Genomic DNA, 25,314 nt, shown 5'->3' with positions numbered 1-25,314 from the left:
TAACTGTAGCTTAACAAATAATTTGTAGAATTTTAGTATTACCTGTTTGATTTTGTACACTAACATTTATTTATGAAACCTCGGATCCCGTATTCTTCTATTAACAGCTTTATCAACTTGTCCTCACTCGAATCTTTAAAAGTGCATCTGAAAACCTAAGTTTCTCTGATCCTCTACTCGTTTCAAAATTTTACCATTTAGTTATTCTTTCTCCCAAAATATATCACCTCATATGTTATTGCAATAAATTTCACCTGGCATCTATCTAACCAATCTATTAACCTGTTTTATGTCCTCTTAAAGTTACTTAGTCATTGTCACAATTAAGGACTGCCTCCTGGAGCACACCACTATTTACACCCCTCAAGTCTGAAAAATCCATTAACCACTAATGTTTTCTGTCCTTCAATCATCATCTTATCCATGCTGCTACACTCCCTTTAATACTTCTACCTTAATTTTGTCAACAGGCCTCCTGTGCTGTACCTCCTTATGTGCCTTTTGAAAAATCCATGTACACAACATCTAAGTCATTTCCTTTATCAATATATTCCATTCTTCAAAGAACTCTATTAAATTTTTCAGGTAAAACTTGCCTTTTACTAATCTGTATTGGCTGTCCTTAATTAACGCGACTTTCTAGGTGAGTATTAATTTTATCCTGTGTTGTTTACCCACTACCGATGTTATGATGTGGCGATGCCGGTGATGGACTGGGGTGGACAAATGTAAGGAATCTTACAACACCAGGTTATAGTCCAACAGTTTTATTTGAAAATCACAAGCTTTCGGAGGTTACCTCCTTTGTCAGGTGTTAGGCACCAATGGAGGACCTCATTATTAACCTCCTTCCCCACTGTAAAGAATAAAAAAGACCGAATCTCTGGAAATTTCCAATTTAACATGGTAATTAATAGGCAAGGCTGTATAAGGATGGTGGGGGAGGTTTGGTTCTAATGAATGCCATTATCTAGATTTATTATGGAATAGTCTTAATGGTCAGTGAATTGAATATTCCAAGCTGGGCCTTAGCCATTGTGTTGTAAACACATTGCTGTAAAATGATGTTTGAACAGCCCACTCTGGAATTTGACTTGCCACTGCTTCAGTTACTTGTATTTGTTGAAAACAATGTGTGGAATATTTTTGTTGGATATACTAGTTAATGTTACATTTGTAATCTCTGCTTGCAGCGTTATATGCCAGACAATGTCATGAGCAAAAACAAATATGCAACTTATTGATAGAACTATCTTACTGATTCTGTATAATAGAAAAAGATTGTTATGCTAATGCTAAGGAATGCTCTGAAACCATACCGGATACTTGTTAAACTGTTTCCTCATTTGCAGTTTAAAAGATGACGACAGTGGAGACCAAGATCAAAATGAGGATAGCCACACACAGAAAGAGAATGAGAAGGAAAAAACAGACAACGAGAAGACCCAGAACAGTACCAAAAGGAAGGTGAGAACATAAAGGCACACACTGCATTAGGAAGAACAGCCATACACACTGTACTGCTGAAGGAACAGCCAGCTCTCTCACTCAGTCTGTTGGGTGAAGGAAGAAACTGTGGACAACTGATCTGTGGTGGGTTCATAGAGAGTTTTACTTGCTTATTTACCGCAGGATTGATGCCTAAAATTTGTATGAGGTATAGATGGTGCACTCTGACCAACTAAGCAAGGTCATGGAATGAAAGAATGCCTACAGCACAGAAGGAGGCCATTCGGCCCATCAAGCCTATGCCGGCTCTTTGTACGAGCAATCCAGTTAGTCTCTTTCCCCATAGCCCTGCAAATTTTTTCAACTATTTATCCAATTCCTTTTTGAAAGCCACAATTGAATCTGCTTCCACCACCCTTTCAGGCAGTGCATTACAGATCACAACTACTCGCTGTGTAAAGAAAGTTTTTCCTCATGACGCCTTTGGTACTTTTGCCAATCACCTTAAATTTGTGTCCTCTGGTTCTTGACCCTTCTGCCAATGGGAACAGTTTCTCTTTATTTACTCTATCTAAATCCTTCATGATTTTGAACGCTTCTAACAAATCTCATCTTAACCTTCACTGCTCTAAGGAGAACAACCCCAGCTTCTCCAATCTATCCATGTGACTGGAACCATTCTAGTAAATCTTTTCTGCACCCTCTCCAAGGCCTTCACATCCTTCCTAAAGTGCAGTGCCCAGAATTGGACACAATACTCCAGTGCTATCAAGCGGCACTTACTTACCAATAACCTGCTCACCGATGCTCAGTTTTGGTTGCTCCAGACCTCATTACAGCCTTGGTCCAAACAAGGACAAAAGAGCTAAATTCCAGAGGAGAGGTGAGAGTGACTGCCCTTAACATCAAGGCAGCATTTGACCGAGTGTGGTACCATGGAGCCCTAGTAAAATTGAAGTCAATGGGAATTGGGGAAAACTCTCCAGTGGCTGGAGTCATACCTAGCACAAAGGAAGATGGTAGTGGTTGTTAGAGGCCAATCATCTCAGCCCCAGGACATTGCTGCAGTTCCTCAGGGCAGTGTCCTAGGACTGACCATCTTCAGCTGTTTCATCAATGACCTTCCCTCCATCATAAGGTCAGAAATGGGGATGTTCGCTGATGATTGCACAGTGTTCAGTTCCATTCGCAACCCCTTAGATAAAGAAGCAGTCCGTGCTCGCATGCAACAAGACCTGGACAACATCCAGGCTTGGGCTGATAAGTGGCAAGTAACATTTGTGCCAGGCAATGACCATCTCCAACAAGAGAATCTAACCAACTCCCCTTGACATTCAACGGCATTACCATCGCCGAATCCCCCACCATCAACATCCAGGGGGATCACCATTGACCAGAAACTTAACTGGACCAGCTACATAAATACTGTGGCTACAAGAGCAGGTCAGTGACTGGGTTTTCTGTGACGAGTGACTCACCTCCTAACTCCCCAAAGCCTTTCCACCATCCACAAGGCACAAGTCAGGAGTGTGATGGAATATTCTCCACTTGCCTGGATGAGTGCAGCTCCACCAACGCTCAAGAAGTCAACACCATCTAAGACAAAGCAGCCCACTTGATTGGCACCCTATCCACCACCCTAAACATTCACTCACTCCCTTCACCACCGGCACACTGTGGCTTCAGTGTGTACTATCTACGGGATGCACTGCAGCAACTCGCCAAGGCTTCTTCGACAGCACCTCCCAAACCCGCGACCTCTACCACCTAGAAGGACAAGGACAAGGGCAGCAGGCACATGTGAACAACACCACCTGCACGTTCCCCTCCAAGTCACACACCATCCCAACTTGGAAATATATCGCCATTCCTTCGTCCAAAATCCTGGAACTCCCTTCCTAACAGCACTGTGGGAGAACCTTCACTACATGAACTGCAGCGGTTCAAGAAGACGGCTTACCTCCACCTTCTGAAAGGCAGTTATGGCTGGGCAATAAATGCTGGCCTTGCCAGCGACGCCTACTTACCATGAACGAATTTTTTTTTAAAAGCTGTGGCCGAACCAGAGTTTTATAAAGGCTCAACATAATTTCCTTGCTTTTGTACTCTGTGCCTCTGTTTTATAAAGGCCAGGATCTCGCATGCTTTTTTAATTGCTTTCTCAACCTGTTCTGCCACCTTCAAAGATTTGTGCACATATACCCCCAGGTCCCTCTGTTCCTGCACCCCCTTTAGAATTGTACCATTTAGTTTATATTGCCCCTCCTCGTTCTTCCTGCCAAAATATATCACTTCGCACTTCTCTGCATTAAATTTAATCTGCCCTGTGTCCATCCATTCCACCAGTGTGCCTTTGTCCTCTTGAAGTCTATCACTATCCTCCTCACTGTTTACTACACTTCCAAGTTTTGTGTCATCTGCAAATTTTGAAATTGTGCTCTGTACACCCAAGTCCAAGTCATTAATATATATCAAAAAAAGCAGTGGTCCTAGTACCAACCCCTGGGGAACACCACTGTATACCTTCCTCCAGTTTGAAAAACAACCATTCATCTCTACTCCGTTTCCTGTCACTTAGCCAATTTCATATCCATGCTGCCACTACCCCTTTTATTCCATGGGCTTCAATTTTGCTGACCAGCCTATTATGTGGCACTTTATCAAATGCCTTTTGAAAGTCCATATACACAACATCAACCACATTGCCCTCATCAACCCTTTCTGTTACCTCATCCAAAAAACTCAATCAAGTTAGTTAAACACGAATTTCCTTTAACAAATCTGTGCTGGCTTTCCTTTATTAGTCCACACGTGTCCAAGTGACTATTAATTTTGTCCTGGATTATCATTTCTAAAAGCTTCCCCACCACCGACTGGCCTGTAGTTGCCGGGTTTATCCTTACACTTTTTTTGAACAATGGTGTAACATTTGCAATTCTCCAATCCTCTGGCACCACCCCTACCTAAGGTGTCTAAGGGGGACTGGAAGATTATGGCCAGTAACTCTGCAATTTCCACCCTTACTTCCCTCAGCAACCTAGGATGCATCCCATCCGGACTGGGTGACTTATCTACTTTAAGTACAACCAGCCTTTCTAGTACTTCCTCTTTATCAATTTTTAGCCCATCCAGTATCTCAACTACCTCTTTTACTGTGACTTTGGCAGAATCTTCTTCCTTGGTAAAGACAGATGCAAAGTACTCATTTAGTACCTCAGCCATGCTCTCTGCCTTCATGTGTACATCTCCTTTTTGGTCCCTAACTGGCCCCACCCCTCTTCACTACCCATTTACTATTTGTATGCCTGTAGAAGACTTTGGATTCCCTTTCATGTTAGCCGCCAGTCTATTCTCATATTCTCTCTTTGCCCCTCTTATTTCCTTTTTCACTTCTCCTCACTTTCTATATTCAGCCTGGCATCTGCCTTACTCCCTCTTTTTCTGCATCATCTTATTCTCTATCACTTTTGTCATCCAGGGAGCTCTGGATTTGGTTGCATACTTTTCCCCCTCGTGGGAATGTACCTAGACTGTATCCGAACCATCTCTTTAAAGGTGGCCCATTGTTCAATTACAGTTTTGCCTGCAATCTTTGATTCCAGTTTACCCGGACCACATCTGTTCTCAACCCACTGAAATGGCCCTCCTCCAATTAAGCATTTTTACTCCAGATTGCTCCTTTTCCATAACAATCTAAACCTTCTGATACTGTGATCACTGATCCCTAAATGTTCTCCCACTGACGCTTAGTCCACTTGACCCACTTCATTCTCCAGAACTAGATCCAGCAATGCCTCCTTCCTCATTGGGCCAGAAACATACTAATCAAGAAAGTTCTCCTGAACGCACTTCAGAAATTCCTCCCCCTCTTTGTGCGTTATTCTATTAGTATCCCTGTCTATATTAGGATAGTTGAAGTCACTATTCTATAATTCTTGCACCTCTCTGTAATTTCCCTGCAAATTTGCTCCTCTATATCCTTCCCATTAGTTGGTGGCCTGTAGAATACACCCAGTAGTGTAATGGCGCCTCTCTATTCTTTCTTAACTCTAACCAAATAGATTGTGTCCTTGACCCCTTAAGAACATCCTCTCTCCAGCACTGCAGTATTCTTCTTAATCAATACTACCACCCCCCTCTTTTTTTTCCCTTCCCTATCTTTCCTGAACACCTTGTATCCGGAATATTTAGTACCCAATCCTGCACTTTATTGAGCCAGGTCTCCATTATCGCCACAACATCATATTCCCATGTGGCTATTTGCGCCTGCACTCACCAATCTTATTTACAATGATTCGTGCATTTACACACACTCACTCTAAACTACCTTCTCATATTCTCTCTTAGTCTGATCCCACCTGATACTGTACTATTTCTTACTCTAGTGCTATCTCTATCTCCCAATCCTTTTGTGAACCTTGTTTCTCCTTTCTAATGCTACATCCTGGTGCCCATCCCCCTGCCAAATTAGTTTAAACCCTCCTCCTCAGCACTAGTGAACCTCCCCGCGAGGACATTGGCCCCATCTCCGTTGAGGTGCAACCATCTGTCTTGAACAGTTCCCTCCTGCCCCAGAACTGGTCCCAATGACCCAGGAATCTGAAGCCCTCCCTCTTATACCATGTGTCTAGCCATGCCATATTTTCCCATTTCTGTACTCACTAGCACATTGCCACTGGGGTCCTGCTTTTTAACTTCCTCCCTGGCTCCTGAAACTCTGACTGCAGGACCTCATCCCTTTTCTTTCCTATGTCGTTGGTACCCACATGGACCATGACTTCTGGCTGTGACCGCCCCCCCCGCCCCGGCCGTCGAAAGTTCTGCACCCTCTCCATGATGTCCTTTACCCTGGCACCAGGGAGGCAACATACCATGCGGGACTTGCAGTGGCGGTCATAGAAAGGCCTGTCTGTCCCCCTGACTATTGAATCCCCTATGACTACTGCATTTATACACCTTCACTGTGCCCCTCTGTAATGTGCAACTGGGCAGGAGGGAATCAATTATATTTTAACCTTGCATTTGGAATATTAGCTGCAATCCAATGGCTAATTTAGAATACAAATAAGAGGATGAAAAGCAAATAAGTATGCAGTGTATGCAATGGTAGCATGATACCTGATTTATCAATTTTTTTTTCTCCTAAGTTTTAACAACAAATTAGATAAATGTCTCCTGGTGCATTTATATTACCACTTTTGTGTCGATGTGAAATAGTTTCTGCTTCATAATGACAATATATGTCCACATTTGAATTCCGATTTGTGTTTGTGCCACTTTAGGAAGGTTATCAAAGGTGTGCTTGATGATATATGGAACATAATTCCACGCAACGTGAAGCCAGTTTAAAAAGTGCTGATGCAATCTGATGAGTCTGCTGGAAGTTTCATAAAATTTAAGGAGGGTTTGTTTTTTAAAGCCTAGACTGCAAAACATTAAAAATTTACTGACAGGGAGTTGAGCTCTGGCACTTGCAGCTCATGACATCTTTCGGGCGTTGCTGGCTACAAATTACATGGAATGTACAGCACAGAAAAAGGCCATTCGGCCCAAAAGGTTTATGCCACTGTTTATGCTCCACACGAGCCTCCTCCCACCCTTCTTCATCTAATCCCATCAACATATCCTTCCATTCCTTTCTCCCTCATGTGTTTATCTAGCTTCTCACTAAATGCATCTATGCTAATCGCCTCAACTACTACGAGTTCCACATTCTAACCACTCTCTGGGTAAAGAAGTTCCTCCTGAATGCCCTGTTGGATTTATTAGTGACTGTCTTATATTTATGGCCCCTAGTTCTGGTCTCACCCACAAATGGAAACATCTTCTCTATCTCCACCCTATCAAACCCTTTCATAAACTTAAAGACCTCTATCAGGTCACCCTTCAGTCTTTTTTCTAGAGAAAAGAGCCCCAGCCTGTTCAATCTTTCCTGATGGGTATAACTTCTCAGTTCTGGTATCATCCTAGTAAATCTGTTTTGCAACTTCTCCAGCACCTCTATCATTTTTATAATGTGGAAACAAGAACTGTTCACAGTGCTCCAAGTGGCTTAATCAAGGTTCTATACAAGTTGAACATAACTTACCTGCTTTTCAATTCTATCTCTCTAGAAATGAACCTTAGTGCTTTGATTGCTTTTTTTTAATGGCCTGATTAATCTGTGTCACTACTTTTAGTGATTTGTGTATCTATCCCCAGATCCCTCTGCTCCTCTACCCCATTTAGACTCTTATTTTCCAAGGAGTATGTGGCCTCCTTATTCTTCCTACCAAATTGTACCACCTCTCTCTTACCTATATTGAAATTCATTTACCAATTACATACCCACTCTGTAGATACTAGTTTCAGACTGCTCAAATATCTGAGTAAATGTAAATGAATTAAAAGTAGCAATGAAGAATGAGTAACCAAGAAATAAAAGTCCTTTTTTTAAAAGCTGCCATTTACAGACCAGCAAATACCACAAAATGGACCAATCAAATCGCTCAAAGTTTCTTCGTGCTGTTTTTTTGGTCACCATTTTCCTTCAGTGAAATCAATGTAAACAGCTAAAAATTGCACAAATCTGAAATTTGCTAAACTTAACCAGGAAGTTGGTCATATAATGTTAGAAATGGCTGCATGAAGTTTCCACAATTAGGCCTGCCCTTCTGTCAGGGATCCGGAGTTTGACTTGGAAATTTCACCTCTGCTTTAGGTGCTGTGCATTTACAGCTACTGTGGACAAATTCTTTGTGTATGATGAAACATGGATTTGTAATTTTCATCCTGCTCCTGTAGAAATACAATACCCAGAATACACTCTGGCCACTCACATTATGTATATTTGCATACAAATAAGGAACATGACCATATAACAAAAAAGCAATCCTTGACCTTTTTTTCTGACTTCTCAAGATATGGAGTAAATTTGCTGCCCTTTCATTCAAATATTTTGTTCCTTACAGACAGTAGTCCCTGGCCCAGGAGAACACCCTCTACAGTACAACTATACGTTCTGGTATTCCAGACGTACACCAGGTCGACCCACCAGCTCTCAGAGCTATGAACAGAATGTTAAACAGATTGGAACATTTGCATCTGTAAGCACCGTATTCCTTTTATTGGCTATTTATGATGATACAAAAGCAAAGCTATTCGATGGGAATTTTTTTTTTTGTTTTCGTTTTGGTGATGGGCGTTTCTTTATGCTTGTCTTTAACTTTTTTTTATTATACATTAAATGGTGTTTTTATTGTGCACAAATTTAGGATAATTCTCAGGAAGAAGAATATAAAAGAAGATAAAATAAATGTTTAAGTTTTTTTTTGAGGAGGGTGGTGGTGGGGGGGGGGTGCGGCTGCTAGGGGAATAGCTGAGTAAATATTTCTGTTTGTACATGATACCGGAAAACCTGGTGTCTTGTGAGTTGAGCAGTGATTTTGCCAGCTGCTGTTGGGTGCCATTGTGTTGTACACTGTCCATCCAAGTTAGTTAGTCTGGACAGTGCTTTGGTATTAGAAAGGTAAATATAGTAATTGTAAATAAGTAAAGGACCAATAGAGGATCTGAATTGATTGCTTCATTGGACTTACTAGATGCTTACCTGGCGAGCGGTGCTGTCTAGAAAGTTGTTATTTTACTATGTTAGGAATATATATTTATGGTCTTGGGGGAGCCCCTGCTCTGCTACTCACTTCCTGGTTCCAAAAGATTTGAGTTGACTCCAATTGTTTACGGTGGCATGTACTTTATTATGAAGAACAGTTTAATACACTCAGTATTTAAGCAGCAGTTTACAGGATGGAAGCTGGAGGTATATTACCCACTTCACTCTGGCTAGGGCTCACGCCTTGGCCTCTCTCAATCCTCTCGGCCCCCCACCCTCTTGGATCCCGCAAATCCTGCCTTTTGCAGACTTCTTTCCTTCTCCCAACACAAGCGTTGGGCTCCTGCCAATGCGTCCGCTTTAACAACTGGTTTGCTGCCTCTGGAGGGATCCCCAACAAAGATTCTTGGTTGAGCTGTGTCTTTATACACTGTTTAGCAGGATGTCCTGCGGTCAGCTGGCTACCCATCCCTAGTCCATATTGTGAGGCAGACAGTAGTCCAGCAGCTTGAGAAAAGGATCTCGCTTGCAGGCACCAGGCTGACATTGACTTGCTGGGACAATGCAAGACATTCAACCTTGTTAGGAGGAGATGGGTTAAATGTTCCCGCATCAATATGTTGATATTGTTAACGACATGGGACAGTGGCCAGATATTCAGCCTCATCGATATGAAATGGGAGGCTTGCCCATTCCCAGTATCTCAATCAAAGGATGAGCTGAGTCTCTACAATATACATCCCCCAGTCTAATCACTTTAAAATACTGAGTGTCTGTAGCTATCCCCAGTAACAGCTAATGATCCAGGCTTATAATTTGTTCAGCATAGGGTGGTTACAGCTAAATGTATTTCATGATACATACATTGCATAAGACAATTCCTTGATATTTATTTATTACTCTTGTAACACAACCTACATAATCTGACAACTATGATGGCAAACCATGTCATACCTTTATTCCTAACAGCCCTTAGCTGTCTACCCCACCCCTTCCTCTAACTTTTCATCCCCCAACATGATGCAGTGCATGAAACAATTTCAATACCAGTTAGTTATTAATCGTGCGGACCAATTACATTTTCTTACTGAAATGTTCCTAAATAACCTGAATTGACCTAGCACAATAAAAGTAGAATCAAAAAAGAAAAACTAAATCTTTTGCCTTTGTGGCTCCAGCTGTTTTTTTTATCCTAATCCTTTATTATTTTAAATCAACAACCATCATTTAAATAGAATGTTCCAATTCAAATTGGAAATAGCCAAGGAGATATTTTGCTCTTTCCAATTATGATAATTGAGAGGAATCAGTGTTCTGGCTAATGACATGATTCCACCATAGCACAAGATGCATTGAATATTATAGTTGAATTGCAATCTCAGCAGACAAGTTCAACACCTATTATCACAGTAGTTAATTGTAATAGCTTATTTCTGTACTTTGTAGTGAGTTTAAAATGTTGACAGGGATGTTGTACCAAACTCCATATCGAGGAGGCAGCCAGAATTTTATTCAATTGATGTAACTGCTTAATAGTGGTACTCATGATATTCAGAAGTGTAGAAACTGCATTGTACTGTAATTTAGGGGTCTTCAAACTTGTGCCCCTCCCCCAAGCCCTGACAATCTAGCTCTCAAAGCCCAGTAAAAATCCTATTTGCACTTACATTTCTTATGTGCTGTTTGTCCTATTTGAATTTAGTAATTCTCTGTGGAGAGAAGTGCACAGAACTACAGTGCAAGTGCTCATTCAGTCTGACCTCATTTTCTGTGGATTGTTTAGCAGCTGTTGGGAGATTTTTATTTTTAAAATCCATCCAGATGATCGAAATGAAGTTTGCAATTGTTGCATCAAGCCTGCGAGTAAGGCTGTCACTGTTTGGTTGTGGTGGTGCCTGATTTGCTTGTTTGATAACTGAGACTGTCCTGTGCCCTATGAAAACCTGACTTGATTGGTGGCCTACTTTTGATTGTGAATTATAGGTGTCTATCTTCCTTAGTACTGGATCAAAAGGGGAAGAGGGACATAAGTGGGTGTGGAGCTATTGGGCGGTTCCCTTCTTGCTGTACTTCTGTATGGATTGGAGGCTATCGAAGAATGCTGTGGGATACATTGCTCATGACAACTTTTTAATCAAGAATGTATGATCCAAGTTGTGAATACATTGTGTGGAATTGCTAAAGGCTTCTATTATTATTTTGGAAGAGACATGGTGAATTAAGTATTGTAATCTAGCTCAGTCTGCTGGTGCATTCAATCTTGCTTTGTTAACCTTAGTTATAAATAAACTCCATTCATAATTTTCAGCCTGAGTGTGGTATCACTGTGATATTTTCCATTATTCAGAGAGAGCAGGAGTGCATGGTGGTAACCTGTGCTATTTCCAGTGTTTACCTTATTGTTTATAGGGTTCATTTGTACACCCTGCAATTTGCTATCCCAGAATAAATTTACAAGTTAAATCGTATTAAGGTTCTTGGGAGCAATGTCTTGCTGGTGAAAGTGGACTTTTATGCATTGAATAGAAGGAAAGAAAAGTAGTATCTGGAGTGAGCCTGATTGTGAACTGTTACATTAAGGCATTGACACCAGCATTAACTGCTCTTGTTGGCATTTTTGTAATTGGAATTATTAACTTGATATCATATTTACATAAAATTTACTTGCATTACTTTTTTGTGTGTTTAAGCCATCCAGAGTTCCCCCGTTTTCTGCTGCTATTTGGCTTTCTATTTTCTACGACAGGTTGGGCAGTTGACTTCTGGGCTGCTGTAGTTCAAATTGTGGTGGACACCCAATCTGACATTCCTCCTCCAGTTGAGGGAAATTGCCTGGGTTCACTCCACACTGGCAATTATCAAACTACCCCAAATTCCCAAAGCACTGTGACTTCAGTATTAATCGAGTAATAATAAAATTATGCGATGAGCGTAATAGAAAACTTGGGAGTGTACACAATGTAGTAGTCTAAAAGAGGGATTGAGATTACATAATTACAAAAATGGTTTATAACCATTATTTGAACTATGGAGTAAAATTGCAGCCTTGGAACAAAAACAATGAAGTCAGTGTGGACTTTTTCATTCTATTCTTACTCTTTTTGCTGGCAATAGGGGTCACAATGGTCATTGATGGCCGAGTGCTCCACACCATTGACACAATTATGTCTTTGTTGAAGAATTAATAATTATTTGGTCACCGTGGGTTTCACGGGTGATCATCTGCAATTGATTGCCAAAAAATTTGTTTAGCTGGCAAAAAATAAGATTGTTTAGCTGTCATACTGTATGCTTGAGCTCTGCCCAGAATGGAAAGTTCCACGTGAGTGTTTTACTATCATCTGCCAGTTGTCCAGTTAATTACAGACTGAAACAGTTAGTATAATTGAAAGTATTCATGTAGGGGAGATCTTGACTTACAGAAACACAGCAATCATTTTGTCTTTGTGTGATATGGAGTGTCTCATTATCAGTTTGTCCAGGATCGAAGGATGTCCTTATAGACCACTAATAGCCACAGAAGGAGACATCTTAATTTGACCCTGGGGTCATGGCCAGATCTCCTAACACACAGCACTGAGTTAAATAAAATCTAAAATTATTGGTTCTAGGGCCAATGCTGGAATGGATCAGCAATGATTTTAACCGTTCAGGGTATTATAGTAATTCAGTGATTAACTGGATCAGGATTTCGCGAACACATTTTTTCCTTTTTCTTTTCAGGTTGAACAGTTCTGGAGGTTTTATAGCCATTTAGTTCGACCTGGTGATCTCACCGGACACAGTGACTTTCACCTGTTCAAGGACGGCATTAAACCAATGTGGGAGGTGAGCAGTTGCTTGAATGGGGTACAGTTAAATGAATATGACTTGTTTAGTGTTTTCTTCTAGGATTCAGTGTTCACTAATGGAATGATTTTTTTTGTTTCTACTTACTCCAAAACTAATGGGTTAAAATTACATTGTGATATTTGCAATACACCTGTTAATGTGAAATTCCTCTGCTATCTTAATAAATTAATTAACCCATTTGTTTTAAATAGGTTAGTAGCTTTTGTTAATATAAGATTGGAGCAATTTCAACCCTGATATCTTTTACCTTGTTTAGCTTACAAAAATTGTTATTTGATTTATATACAAACTTAGATAAATTCAGCATCTATTTTGTAAACTAAACTAAATTGTGTGAATTCCAGACCAGCCCAGTTCCATCTCAGTCCTTAGTTTGAGATCTGGGGCTAATTTGTGGTTTTGAGGAGAAAACATGCATGCAAACTCAAAGTATGTTTTTTTTTGTCGTTGAGAAAGCACTTGACTCTGCTGCTTCATGCCCCTATTTTTTATCTTTAAAATAATTTTTCATTTTCCTTCACCTGTTTCCTACATAGTGCCTAGATAGAGAAACCACTGACCATGAACAAGGGCTGTCAACACTGAGAATGGGCTGTAAAAATGAGTGTTTGCAAGCCCATTTAAACAAATTGATCTGTGTTGATTTTAACAGGTGACATGCCTTAAAGTAGATTATGCTTTAGCCAAAATGACAAGATGGATATTTGATGGGTTCGATATTCTGTGCCACATCTTCCTTTTTTTGGTTTCATAGAATCGTACAGCATGGAAAGAGGGCATTCGACCCATTGTGCCTGTGCTGGCTGTTTGAAAGAGTTATTCAATTAGCCCCACTTTCCTGCCCTTTCCGAATAGCCTACAAATTTTTCCTTTTCAAGGATATATCCAATTCTCTTTAGAAAGTTACTATTGCATCTGTTTCCACAACCCTTTCAGAAAGTGTATTTCAGATCATAGCAACTTAGGAACAGGGGTAGGCCATTCAGCCCCTCGAGCCCACTCTGCCATTTGATAAGATCATGGCTGATCTGCGACCTAACTTCGTTGCTGCGTTTTTTTTTTAAATTCCTCATTTCCCCTCTGGTTCTTTTGCCAATTATCTTCAATCTGTGTCCTCTGGTTACTGACTCTCCTGCCAGTGGGAATAGTTTCTCAAACAAAATCCCTCATAATTTTGACCACCTCTATTAAATCTCTCCTTAACCCTCTCTGTTCTAAGGAGAACAATCCCAGCTTCTCTAGTCTCTCCGCATAATTGAAGTCCTTTATCTCTGGTATCATTCTGGTAAATGTCCTCTGCACCCTCTCCAAGGCCTTGACGTCCTTAGGTTTGTTGGGGAGGGCTGAGGAATTAGTACTATATGTCTCACTTATTAACAGCAGAACTCCTGTCTCAACACAGAATCACCGACAGCAGTGAGGGTAGAAAAGTCCACAGTATGTAATTACCCCAATTTGAAAATGAATATCTTTTAAAGTACAGAAAATGGATTTGTTTTAGTTTTAAATAAATGCATCTATCAATGGATGTTAATTGGAAATCTCTATATCCTAAATTATGTTTTGGTTTAGAAAATTGCAAATATCACTCCATTATTTAAAAAGGGAGGAAGGAAGAAACCAGGCAACTACAGGCATGTCCATTTAGCATCAGTTGTGGGGAATTTACTGGAATCTATCGTCTGGGACAGAGTGACAATCAGCTGATACTTGTTCAAGTGTTCAGAGAGTCAGCATGGATTTATGAAGGGTAGGGCATGTCTGACTAATCTAGTGATTTTTCTGAGGAGGTCACTAGCATGGTGGATAGGGGAGTGTCTATGGATGTTGTCCGCATGGACTTCCAGAAGGCATTTAATAAGGTTCTGCATAAGATTATTAGCAAAAATGAAACCGCATAGAATTGGAGGTAACCTTGTGACATGGGTCGGTAATTGGTTGGGAGGTAGGAGACAGAGAGTAGGGATACAGGGAATGTTCTCTGATTGGTGGGATGTGACAAGTGATGTTCCCAGGGATCTGTACTGGGGATGCTTGCTGAAAATATTCATTGTGTGCTTCAAAGATATTAAACCTGAATCCATGAAAATGGATTTAAAAATATCAATACAAAGACATTTTGATTGTCACCATGTTGTGCAAGAAGGCTTGTAGGTTTGGGCTAAGTAGTTAACAAATGTCCCTTGAGTTTGTTGTGTAGAAAAGCAACTCAAAGTTGCACTTTTGTTCATACTCTCATTTGAGACAACTGTGTTCTCAGTCTGTTGTGTGAATCTTGGAGACAGTGCTGAATTTTGTTTTGTTTGTTGCTATGTGGGTAATTACAACCAATAGTTCACAGCAGACCAACACCAATAATAGCTTTCATTTATACAGTGCCTTTCAATGTAGAAAAAAGTTCCATAGGGTTTGTGACATAGGGAAAAACATGCCAAACCAAAAGAAGAGAGATTAGGAGGGGTGACAAAAGCATGGTCAAAGAGGTGGTTTTAACAAACCTCCTTGAGAGATGGAGGTGTTTAGAGAGGGAATTTGAGTGTGAGGCGGCTGAAGGCTTCTAAACCCATGGGAGTATAACCCAAGTTTGTGCTCTTCTGTCCTCGTAATTTAAGTTCTGATGAATCTGTGCTTCACCCCTTCAGAGCCAATGTGTCCTTCCTGAGGTGGGGTGTCCAAAACCCATACAAATGTTTTAGAATCTCTGCCCCAACAGCCGCCCCTTGCAAAGCATTCCATATCTTTGAGAGATTAGAGAAGCTGGAATTGTTCTCCTTAGAGCAGAGAAGGATAAGAGGACATTTTAATAGAAGTGTTCAGAGGACACGGATTTAAGATAATTGACAAAAGAACCAGGGGTGAGATGAGGAGAAATGTTTTTATGCAATGCGTTGTTAATTATCTGGAATGCATTGCCTGAAAAGGGCGGTGGAAGCAGATTCAATAGTAACTTTCAACCGGAAATTGGATATATACTTGAAAAACAAAAATTTGCAGGGCTGTGGGGGAAAGAACAGGGGAGTGAGACTAATTGGATAGCTCTTTCAAAGAGGCGGTGCAGGCACGATAGGCTGAATGGCATCCTTCCGTGCTGTAAGATTCTATGATCTATAAGGCTAATGATGGAGGTGATAGGAGGCGAGATGCTCAAGAAGCCAGAGTTGGAGGAATGGAGAGTTTGAAGCAAGATTAGGGGTTTGGGGGGCAGGTTTGTAGGGCTGGAGGAGGTTCGATATGGGGAGGACAAGGTCATAGAGGGATTTAAACACTAAGAAGGGAATGTTAAGTTTGAGACATTGATGGCCTGGAAGCCAATATATCAGCATGGGTGATGGGCAAGTGGGACTAGATGCAGGAAAGGATACAGGCAGCAAAGTTTTGGCTGAGCTAATTTGGAAGAAGGTAGGCATTGGCACGTTGGACTAGAGAATATTTCAGTGAGAGGAATAAGGTTATCGAGGTTCTTTAACAAGTATTTTTAACTTAATGTGTGATGGGATACTGGTGGAAGCTGGTGAGGATAAGGGAATGGGTCGGTGTGGGATAAGATGCAGATGGTAGAATTTTGGACAGTTTGTAATTTATGTAGGATTGAACTTGGGATTCCGACAGGGAGATTGTTGGAAAAGTCAAGCCTAGAGATAACTAAGATGTAGAAAAGGTTTCTACAGCACTGCGAGTGAAGTAAGGGTAGAGATGGGTGATATTGAAGAGGCACTGAAATAAGCATTGTTGGCGATGGGTAGGATGTGGGGTTTGACACTCGGTTCATGTTGAAACAGAATCTTGACGCTGTGCACTGTCTGTCTGATCCTCAGTGAGCAGCCATTGCTAGAGATGTGCTGGTTATAGGTAGGAGTGGCACTTAGTGAGGGTGGTACCACAGGGATGGACCATAGAGGAGAATGGGATAGTTGTGTCAAATGCTGCAGAGAGGTAGAGGAGGGTAAGGAGGTATAATTCACTGTGGTCCTACACACAAAGAATGTTATTGGTGACTTTGAACAGTGCAGTTTTGGTCCTGTGGGCAGGGTGGAAACCAGACCCTAAGCATTTGATTAAAGAGCGATAGGAGAGGTGAGCACAGAGCTAAGTTGCGGGCGTTAGAAAGGAAAGTGAATTTGGAGAGGGGATGGTATTTGACAAAGATGGAGGGACTGATGAGGAAATTGCCAAAATGCTACTTGTTCCATGGCAATACATCTCTTGCTGCTTGGCTCTTTAGAGTGTTGAAGTCACTAGGTAGACAACAGCTCACTCATCTCCCTTCCCAGTTACAGCATATTTTGTGGAAGAGTGAGATAAAATGAGTGGATGAATACAAAGTAAACCTTACGGTTTTTATTTTTTGGACCTTTTCCAGGATGAAGCTAATAAGAATGGTGGAAAGTGGATTATCCGTTTGCGGAAAGGACTAGCATCACGCTGCTGGGAGAACTTAATTTTGGCAATGCTGGGCGAGCAGTTCATGGTGGGAGAGGAGATATGTGGAGCTGTTGTTTCAGTTCGATTTCAGGTATACCCCCCACTTCAATTTTCTGGAGAAAATTGTTTGTCAATTTTAGGATTGTTTGAACCTTGGCACAATCTTAATTGCAATAGTAGTGATTGCACTATTTAAAAAAATTCCCAGTGCTTTACACCAAGCATATTGCATGTGCTCCATGAAAGGTTTATGAAAATTTCCAGTGAACTCAAATTGTAACACTGTGCTGGGGCAGGCAGAATATAGTGACCAAGAGTCACAAGCAGTTTAAAATTATGCCTAATCGCAGTCACAGGCCTTTAGCTAAAATGAGTGGGGGGAAAATTGGTCAGTTTTGTCAAAATTATAAACAGTCCCTTTTTAATAATTATAATGCAGTTTAAAAATGGAACTTGTTTATGCAATTAACCATCGCTCCAAAAACAAAACTAATTCCATTGAAATCTCTTAAGAAAATGAAATTTTAAACCTGTGCTTTGCTTTCCATTATTGGTATTTTTTTGGATGTAATCCTTAAAACTCTGATGTAAGAAAATCTAGACACCAACAATTAAGTTTTATTTTAAATTTGAAATACTTGTTTTAAAAGTAAGGGACTAAAACAGATGAAAATCCTATTTACTCAGCAAGACACTTCAGAGCCTTTCTATGAAACTATTGCAAAGTTAATTTTATTTTGAATTATACCCTTTGATATCATCTATAAAGGCAGTTGTGAGACATGAAAAGTTTTTGTTGGAGTATGTTCTCTACCTACTGTTGACCAGAAGAACAAAAGCTTATTGTCCTCTGATAGTGATATGATGAACTTTACACCTATGATGATGCATCATCATATTGCTCTATCTCTGATCCACATCAAAGAACTAGAGTGTGTTGAGAGGAAAAAATTGTATTAAAAATGATTAAACATGCATGACCACCCAGAAAACCGACGAAAGCTGACATAGCCCCCAAAATGCTGGCAACTCCAGAACGGCCTTGATTAAAGCTTATGACGTGTGAAAACAAAGAGCAGATTTTCTGCTTGTTCACTTGGGTACATTGAATCACTTAGGTATAGCGTGTAGAGGGAAAGCGAGCGTGGAGGAACGCGCACCAGCATTGGAGCCTGCCCTACTTTCAGTCCATTAATTTAAATTGACAGAAAATCGGGCTGACTTCATTACTGACGTGATGCTCCTTGCCCGATATTTCTTCTCTACACTGCGTCCAAGCAATCCAATGCACCCCAGGATACTAACAAGAAAATCTGCCCCAAGTAGCTACACACATTTTGTAACTTAAGCTGTAGGCATATCCAACATTGCTTCACATATTGGAAGAAAGAGGATTAACTACATGAAGGCCTGAAGGAGGGAATACAAATGTTTGAGATGTAAATTTTGAGTTTATACTGAAACTATGTATTTTGGTTAATTGTAAGCACTTTTATACTTTATAATTGATAGATTTTTAATCTTAAACAGACTCCAACTGTATTTTCAATACATCGTCCAGACTTTACCAAAAATGACCTTAACAGTCACTCTCCCATGCCTCCTCCTCCTGCCCCACTTCACAGAGGCATTTTACCATCTCTGCATCCAGTTCACCGAGACGCTGCACCCCATTCAACTCCTGACTTTCACAGAGATATTCTCTCCTCCAATTTCCATACTGTGCACTTCATGCTGGCACTCTTCTCCCTTTTCCCCCTTCTGCCCCCTTAACTTGGCACTTTTCTCCTCACCTCTCAATTTAACCGTGCATTCTTCTCCCTCTCCAAACCATTTCCTGCTGGTACTCTCTCCACTCCCTCTGTTAATTCTGGTAGTCTCCTTCATCTCCCATCCCAAATTGTCACTAACAGCATGCCATCTTTTCTTGCCCACTCTGAGCCTCTTTCTCACCCTTTCCTCCATCCCACTTCTATCCAAATTCTGGCCACTGTATACTGTAGGTGTAGTTCTCAAGAATTCTCACCTACAGTATGTAGCAACTAAGAGCATTTCCATTAGCATAAGGAGTGACATTGAAGGCAGAAGAGTCGAGTCTATTTTGGCAAGACTTGGGTAGGCGCAGGATTGAGGACAGGAGAGTTTGATCTACACTGATTTTTGTCAGCAAATAACCCCAACTATTTTTAGTCTACTTTTTGGGCATGGCAAGGAGGCAGTGTGGAGGGTCGGACTTGGGTCAGACCAAGAAGAGTAGGAAATTCCAGGATCTGAGTTGCACATGCAAAAGAGTAGCAGTGAGGGACTCTGATGGGCCACAATTGCACAGACATCCCAAAAGAGCTATTGGGCACTAAGCTTCCACATGCACAGAGCTAGTTAAATACTGGTAAGGAAGAGGGCAATGAAAACCACTATCTCAAGGACTGAGTAGACCTCAAGTGCCAAGCTCCAGAGAGAAAATCAGGCCCATGTGGGGAAAGGTTGATGCAGGAAATTCTAATCTTCAGTGGATACGATTAATGATTTTTGAAAACATCTTTGGTTTTCTGGTGTTTACTGATTGGTAGCTGTGTTTAAAAAATGGAAATAGCGACTGGTAGCTTTTTCCTAACTGAAAGAGGATTATGACAATCAGCATTATGCACTTAACAGATGATTATGATTGATTTATGATTTGCTTTGTAATGATTGTTTTGCCTTGTGGTTAGTTTTGAGATGAGATGCAAGACCTTCTTTGTACATATATTGCGAGGCACTGGCAGTTTGTGATTCTTCAGAACTCATTACACATTTTGATTCCTCTTTATTACTAGGAAGACATTATCTCCATATGGAATAAAACGGCTAGTGACCAAGCTACAACTGCACGCATACGGGACACGTTACGGCGTGTTTTAAATTTACCACCCAATACTATCATGGAATACAAGACACACACTGACAGTATCAAGTGAGTACACCCAGGAGCTAACAAAATTGTTTGACTCAAGATGTTTATATTGGGTATTAAATTCAAAATATTGGAATTTAAATCAATATTGCACAAATCAAGTGAAATATGTAAGTGAGTAGTGAATACAGTCAGTATCGTGCACTTGTATCAGTGACATCACAGACACCAAAACTGAGATGGTGAAGTGAAAAGAGTTGACCAACGCACGATGACATTATCATTCTCCTAAAGTTCATTCCGTCCTTCTCCGATCAATCTGAACTAATTATTTTTTTATTTTCTTATGACATAATGCAGTTCAAATTACTAGTCTGACAGGTGTGCTGTGGTTTATCTGAGGGTACAAAAATCACTCTTCAATTTAATTGCATTGATTTGCATGTAACTTTTAAACTGGCATCAGAAAAGGAGACTTTTTGTGAACTAAGATTAGAAGGAAAAACCTTTTATACAAATGCAAAGTTGTATGTGGTGTGTATCTTAATTCAAGGTTCCATTTATATCAAGATACAGGAGTTCAGGTGTTTTTGACGTCGTTCCTGATAGCGCTGCTTTAGGATGTACTGATCTCTTAAAAACATTTAGCAAAACCAGAAGAAAATGAGGGTCCTTTAGTGAAGTAAGTTCTGCAGTCCTATCTCCCTTCCTATTGGCAGGAGCCCCCAGTACAAAACTGCACCTAATTCAATTCTAAATATTCGTACTCCAAGAAATCACAGAAACACTATTGTGGGGAAATGGGAAAATGTTGTCCAGTAGAGGGTGCTCTTCTAAGGTTGGGACTGAGGCACATCGTTAGGTCAGAGTAGAAGGTGCTTTACTCTCCAGCTATCTGCTTTTGTGTGACTTAGGAGTCCTTGCTGCTATAAGTGCCCAAAATGTATATTCAATTTCTTAGTGCTTACCTAGATGAACACAACATCACACAGAAAGTTAGAACAAACAGGACACAGAATGAGATCAATGGCATAAATGACAATGGACAATATCTATACAGAAACAGCACCCACTCAAGTCTGAAAACAATTTAAGAAATTGAATACCCCCCTCTCTTCCCGGCTCTACTTGTTATGAAACATAAGTTAGTTAAACTAGGATCAACTGTTCAAATTTCATGAAATGCTTGATTAGCAGAGAATAGTAGGGCGGAAGGTATGTGAAATAATATTAAGTTGATGGCTTTCCCATTGCATTGCTCACAGTTAGCATGAGGATACACTGATTTTATAACAGGAATGTTGTACTCTTTTTGGAATCTTAAAAGATCTCCTTACTAATCTCCCTGTTGGCCTGAGTGTTGTCAAATAATTATAAATAACTTGTCTATTAAGTAAATAATTGGCTTAAAAAGTTGCACCAGTGTAAGCAGTTTGATATTGATTTTGTCATTTCTAATGGCTTGTGAAAAAAAATTAATGTGATTTAAGTGTATGTGTTGGAACTTCATCAGAAGGTGCTTAAAAAGTGGTAGAATATGGACTGACAGTCGCAGTTCCTCATGAGTTTCTAACCTCTTCCATGCTGTTGGAATAGGAGATGAAATGCAATTTCCAGATGTTTTGTCATTAGCAGTCTTGATCAAATACTCTTTTGCATTGGTAACACAAAGCATCTTCCTGAGTGCTTTTTTGTACAAAATTTGATTGGTCACATCAGTTTTTTTTGTAAAAAAAGGTATTTGGGAACACAACCCATTTACCCTTTTTTTAAGCTTCACCCTAGGTTCCTTCATGGTGTTTTTAAAATCAGTGAAGGTACATGGCCAGAATCTTTCAAAGCATTATCATAGTTTGTTCTGTGGAGACATCATCATTTAATACATTCAACCCCTTGAGCCTGTTCTGCCATTCAATTAAATCATGGCTGATCTACACCTCAACTCCATTTACCCTGTCTGGTCTAGAGTTGACACTGGGAGTAATCCAGAAATTACTACCCTGAAGGTTCTGTTTCTTAATCTAGAATTTAGCTCCTTGAAATCTCTGCAGAACATCAAACCTACTTCTGTCTACGCTGTTGGGTCCCATATGAATCACAGCTGCTCAACCTCCCATTCCAGAACCTTTTGTATTTGCTCCATGAGGTCCCAAACCCTAGCACCTCGGAAGCAACATACAATTCGAGACTCTGATCACGTCTACAAAATAAACTTGCTATCTTCCTGTCTATAGAATTCCCCCATGTCTATTCTGGGTAACCACTTGCTCCTCAGTGCCTTGTAGTTGCTCCTGGTTACCCTCCTTTGTGGCACCCTTTTTGGCCACATCATTGGTACCTATACCTATTGGACAAATCCAGCTCCATTGATAATCCCCTTTCTACAGCGCTTTCTGCCCTGTTGGCCGATGGTCACTCAGTCTTCCATATTCCTAGCAACCTGTGGTCGTGACCACCCTCTGGACCGGCTACTCCAGAAAACTTTTTCTACCCTGAATGTTGCGGTGTGTGTCCAGTTGATTTTCGAGCTGTGCAGCTTTCTGCTTGAGGAGTGTGATCACTGTCTAAGCAGTTCACTTGATAGGCACCTCATCCAATAGCCTCAGTATCTGCTCCCTCCACCACTGGTGTACTGTGGCTGCAGTACATATCTACAGGATGCATTGCAGCAATTCGCCAAGGCTTTTTCGGCAGCACCTCCTACACCTGCAAGCTCCACCATCAAGAAGGACAAGGACAAGGACAAGGGCAGCAAGTGCATAGGAGCATCATCACCTCCAAGTTCCCCTTTAAGTCCTACACCATCTTGACTTGTACACATATCGCCGCTCCTTCGTTGTTAGTGGGCCAAAATCCTGGAACCCCCTACCTAACAACATTGTGGGATTACCTTCACCACATGGATTGCAGTGGTTCAAGGAGAAGGCCTATCACCATCTTCTCAGGGTAATTATAGATGGGCGATAAATGCCACCCTTATTAATGATGGCCACATCGCAAGAATGAATTTTTAAAAATAAAATCTGCTACAGTAGAGTAGTCCACGATAACTTCCAGAAATGGGTGAGGCTGCAAGTAAACCCTGTTGTCTTGAGTTTAAAAACACTCAGCTGCAACTGTTTTGCTTCAGAATACAGTAGCTCAAGTATCTGCTTCAAGTTATGAATATTCTTCCTGTAAACGCAACCTCTTCCCTGTAGACCATTTAATTACAAGTAAGTAGCTTGAGTTGTGGTGCTTGGACCTAAGAATTGATCTTTTATCATGGGATGTAACTCGGGATATATTTGGTAGTGAATGGACCTATACTCTGTTTTAATTAAAACAATGTTGCAAATAACTTATTTTATAAGAACTCCAAAAGCAATGATCCATCAGTTCTTTCTCAAGATAAGCATAGTTATAATACAGAAAAATAAAAATGTTTATTCCGACACAGTACACATTATGTGTATTACTTGATTGTTAGGATTTTCACAGCAGAACAGAAGCAATGGGACTGATGCCAATAGCAGGAGGAAACTGATATAAAGATGGCTTGCTGGGGCTACTGTTATGCAGGAAGTGGAGGATCATGTGGTTCCACCTCAAGAGAATAGGTATCCCTGTGATATTTCCCAGTTGGATAGGTAACCTACTGATGTTGTATGATGTATAATGAAAGAATTCACAATATACTAAGGTCTGGAAATTCAATGACTCTTCTATCTTCAGGACTTATATTAAAACATTGCAATTATTTTAGGTTATTAACTGAGTTTTTTTTTAAAAACTGTGATTCTGTATTTATTTAGTTCTACTTAAAGATTCTCTAAAAATCATCTCATATGTGTATGTTGGGGTGTTATGATTGCCCGATATAAATATCTGGAGTAAGTGTGCCTAAGAATCATTTAAAAAGCAGTAAGTGATCACCAGAACCAGGTGGGTCCATGTCACTTGTTTAAGCTGTTCTATATGGAAATGCAACAATACCCTTACTATATCATTCACTAGGAGGTGAGTATTAAGTGTTGGATATAGGTAAATTAAGTTAATTTACTTGACTGCCAATTACAGCACTGCTACTAGTATTGCCCTAGTACCGATTGAGATTTAGCGTTGTCATGCATTCTGATCAATGTTTGTCATTTATTGGAATATTGTACTGTAGCATTGACAATCATTTCCCTGACTCCCTTTAATAGAGAGCCAGTGGTCTAAACTTCAGCTTCTCTGAAATCAGTCCATATCCAATTTTTAAACAAAGTTTTAAATTTATCGGAATGCTTTCCCTCTTGTGACCCAATGGAAGTCAGAGAACAGAATTGCTACAATTCTGTAGTTCCGGCCTACAAGTTGGGGTAGTTTCACCTAGCAGTCGATCAGCCCTCAAAGATATTCCTAATCATTTAAAAGAAAAAAATATTTCTGTCCCTACTAGTGTTGAGCTTTTCATAGTTGAACAGATCTTGTGCTGTCAAACATTAACATTATATCAGCATCCTTTTATCCTCCACATACAATTTCATCAAGTCTGTTACCCAACAGGAAAAAATCATGGTCATTTGTCTGCTTTGAGTTTTCATCACTTTAGATAAACCATGTGATCTCCCACACTTTAAAATACTAGGGCCTAATCCTCACCTCATTTCTTTCCCTCTTGCTTTTGGCAGCAGTGTCTCATTGTCATCCAACCAGAAAAAAAGTAGTCGTATTTTTGATATGGGAATTGCTTTGTGATTTTGATTTCTAACCAACTTGTAATTATATCATTATTGCAGTTTGTTGCAGGTTTTTTTTGTTCAAAATATTTCGGCCAGGTTGAAATTTATTTCAGGCACTGCCTCACAAGAGTTTAAGGGCTGTACCTTTTCTGTTTCCAGCAGTAAATGATCAATTCTTATGTTTATGTTGCCTTCCTAAAAACACAGTTTTGTTTGTCTGTTCAGAGAGGCTCCAACTTGTAAAACACCAGGACTAATCCTCAATTTCAAGTCCATCCTTCTTGAATGAGACATTACATCTATGCTCCAAAACCAAGAAGCACAAACAGAGAGGGATTTGAGTACGTAAGTTCATATATTGAGACACTGCTCCATATCATGAGCACTGACCAGGCATATTA

General features: G+C 40.3%; 1 protein-coding gene across 8 annotated transcripts in view; it reads left to right on the top strand.

The window, feature by feature from the left end:
• Positions 1-25,314, top strand: part of eif4e2 (eukaryotic translation initiation factor 4E family member 2) — a 47,799-nt gene that overhangs the window by 2,683 nt on the left and 19,802 nt on the right. For 6 of the 8 annotated variants that reach the window (XM_067995188.1, XM_067995187.1, XM_067995189.1 and 3 more), the window contains exons 2-6: positions 1,353-1,467; positions 8,400-8,534; positions 12,764-12,868; positions 17,253-17,405; positions 20,131-20,267. In XM_067995188.1, the coding sequence (XP_067851289.1) occupies positions 1,353-1,467; positions 8,400-8,534; positions 12,764-12,868; positions 17,253-17,405; positions 20,131-20,267 (645 nt within the window). Of the gene's footprint in view, positions 1-1,352; positions 1,468-8,399; positions 8,535-12,763; positions 12,869-17,252; positions 17,406-20,130; positions 20,268-23,676; positions 23,816-25,138; positions 25,255-25,314 lie in introns of those variants that run through there. The other 2 variants (XM_067995185.1, XM_067995192.1) reach the window with 2 other exon arrangements.

This window comes from Heptranchias perlo, chromosome 13 (assembly GCF_035084215.1).
Source record: "Heptranchias perlo isolate sHepPer1 chromosome 13, sHepPer1.hap1, whole genome shotgun sequence".
Classification (NCBI taxonomy): Eukaryota; Metazoa; Chordata; class Chondrichthyes; order Hexanchiformes; family Hexanchidae; genus Heptranchias; species Heptranchias perlo.
The sequence above is the reverse complement of the archived record's forward strand: the minus strand, read 5'-3'. Positions and strand labels throughout refer to the sequence as shown.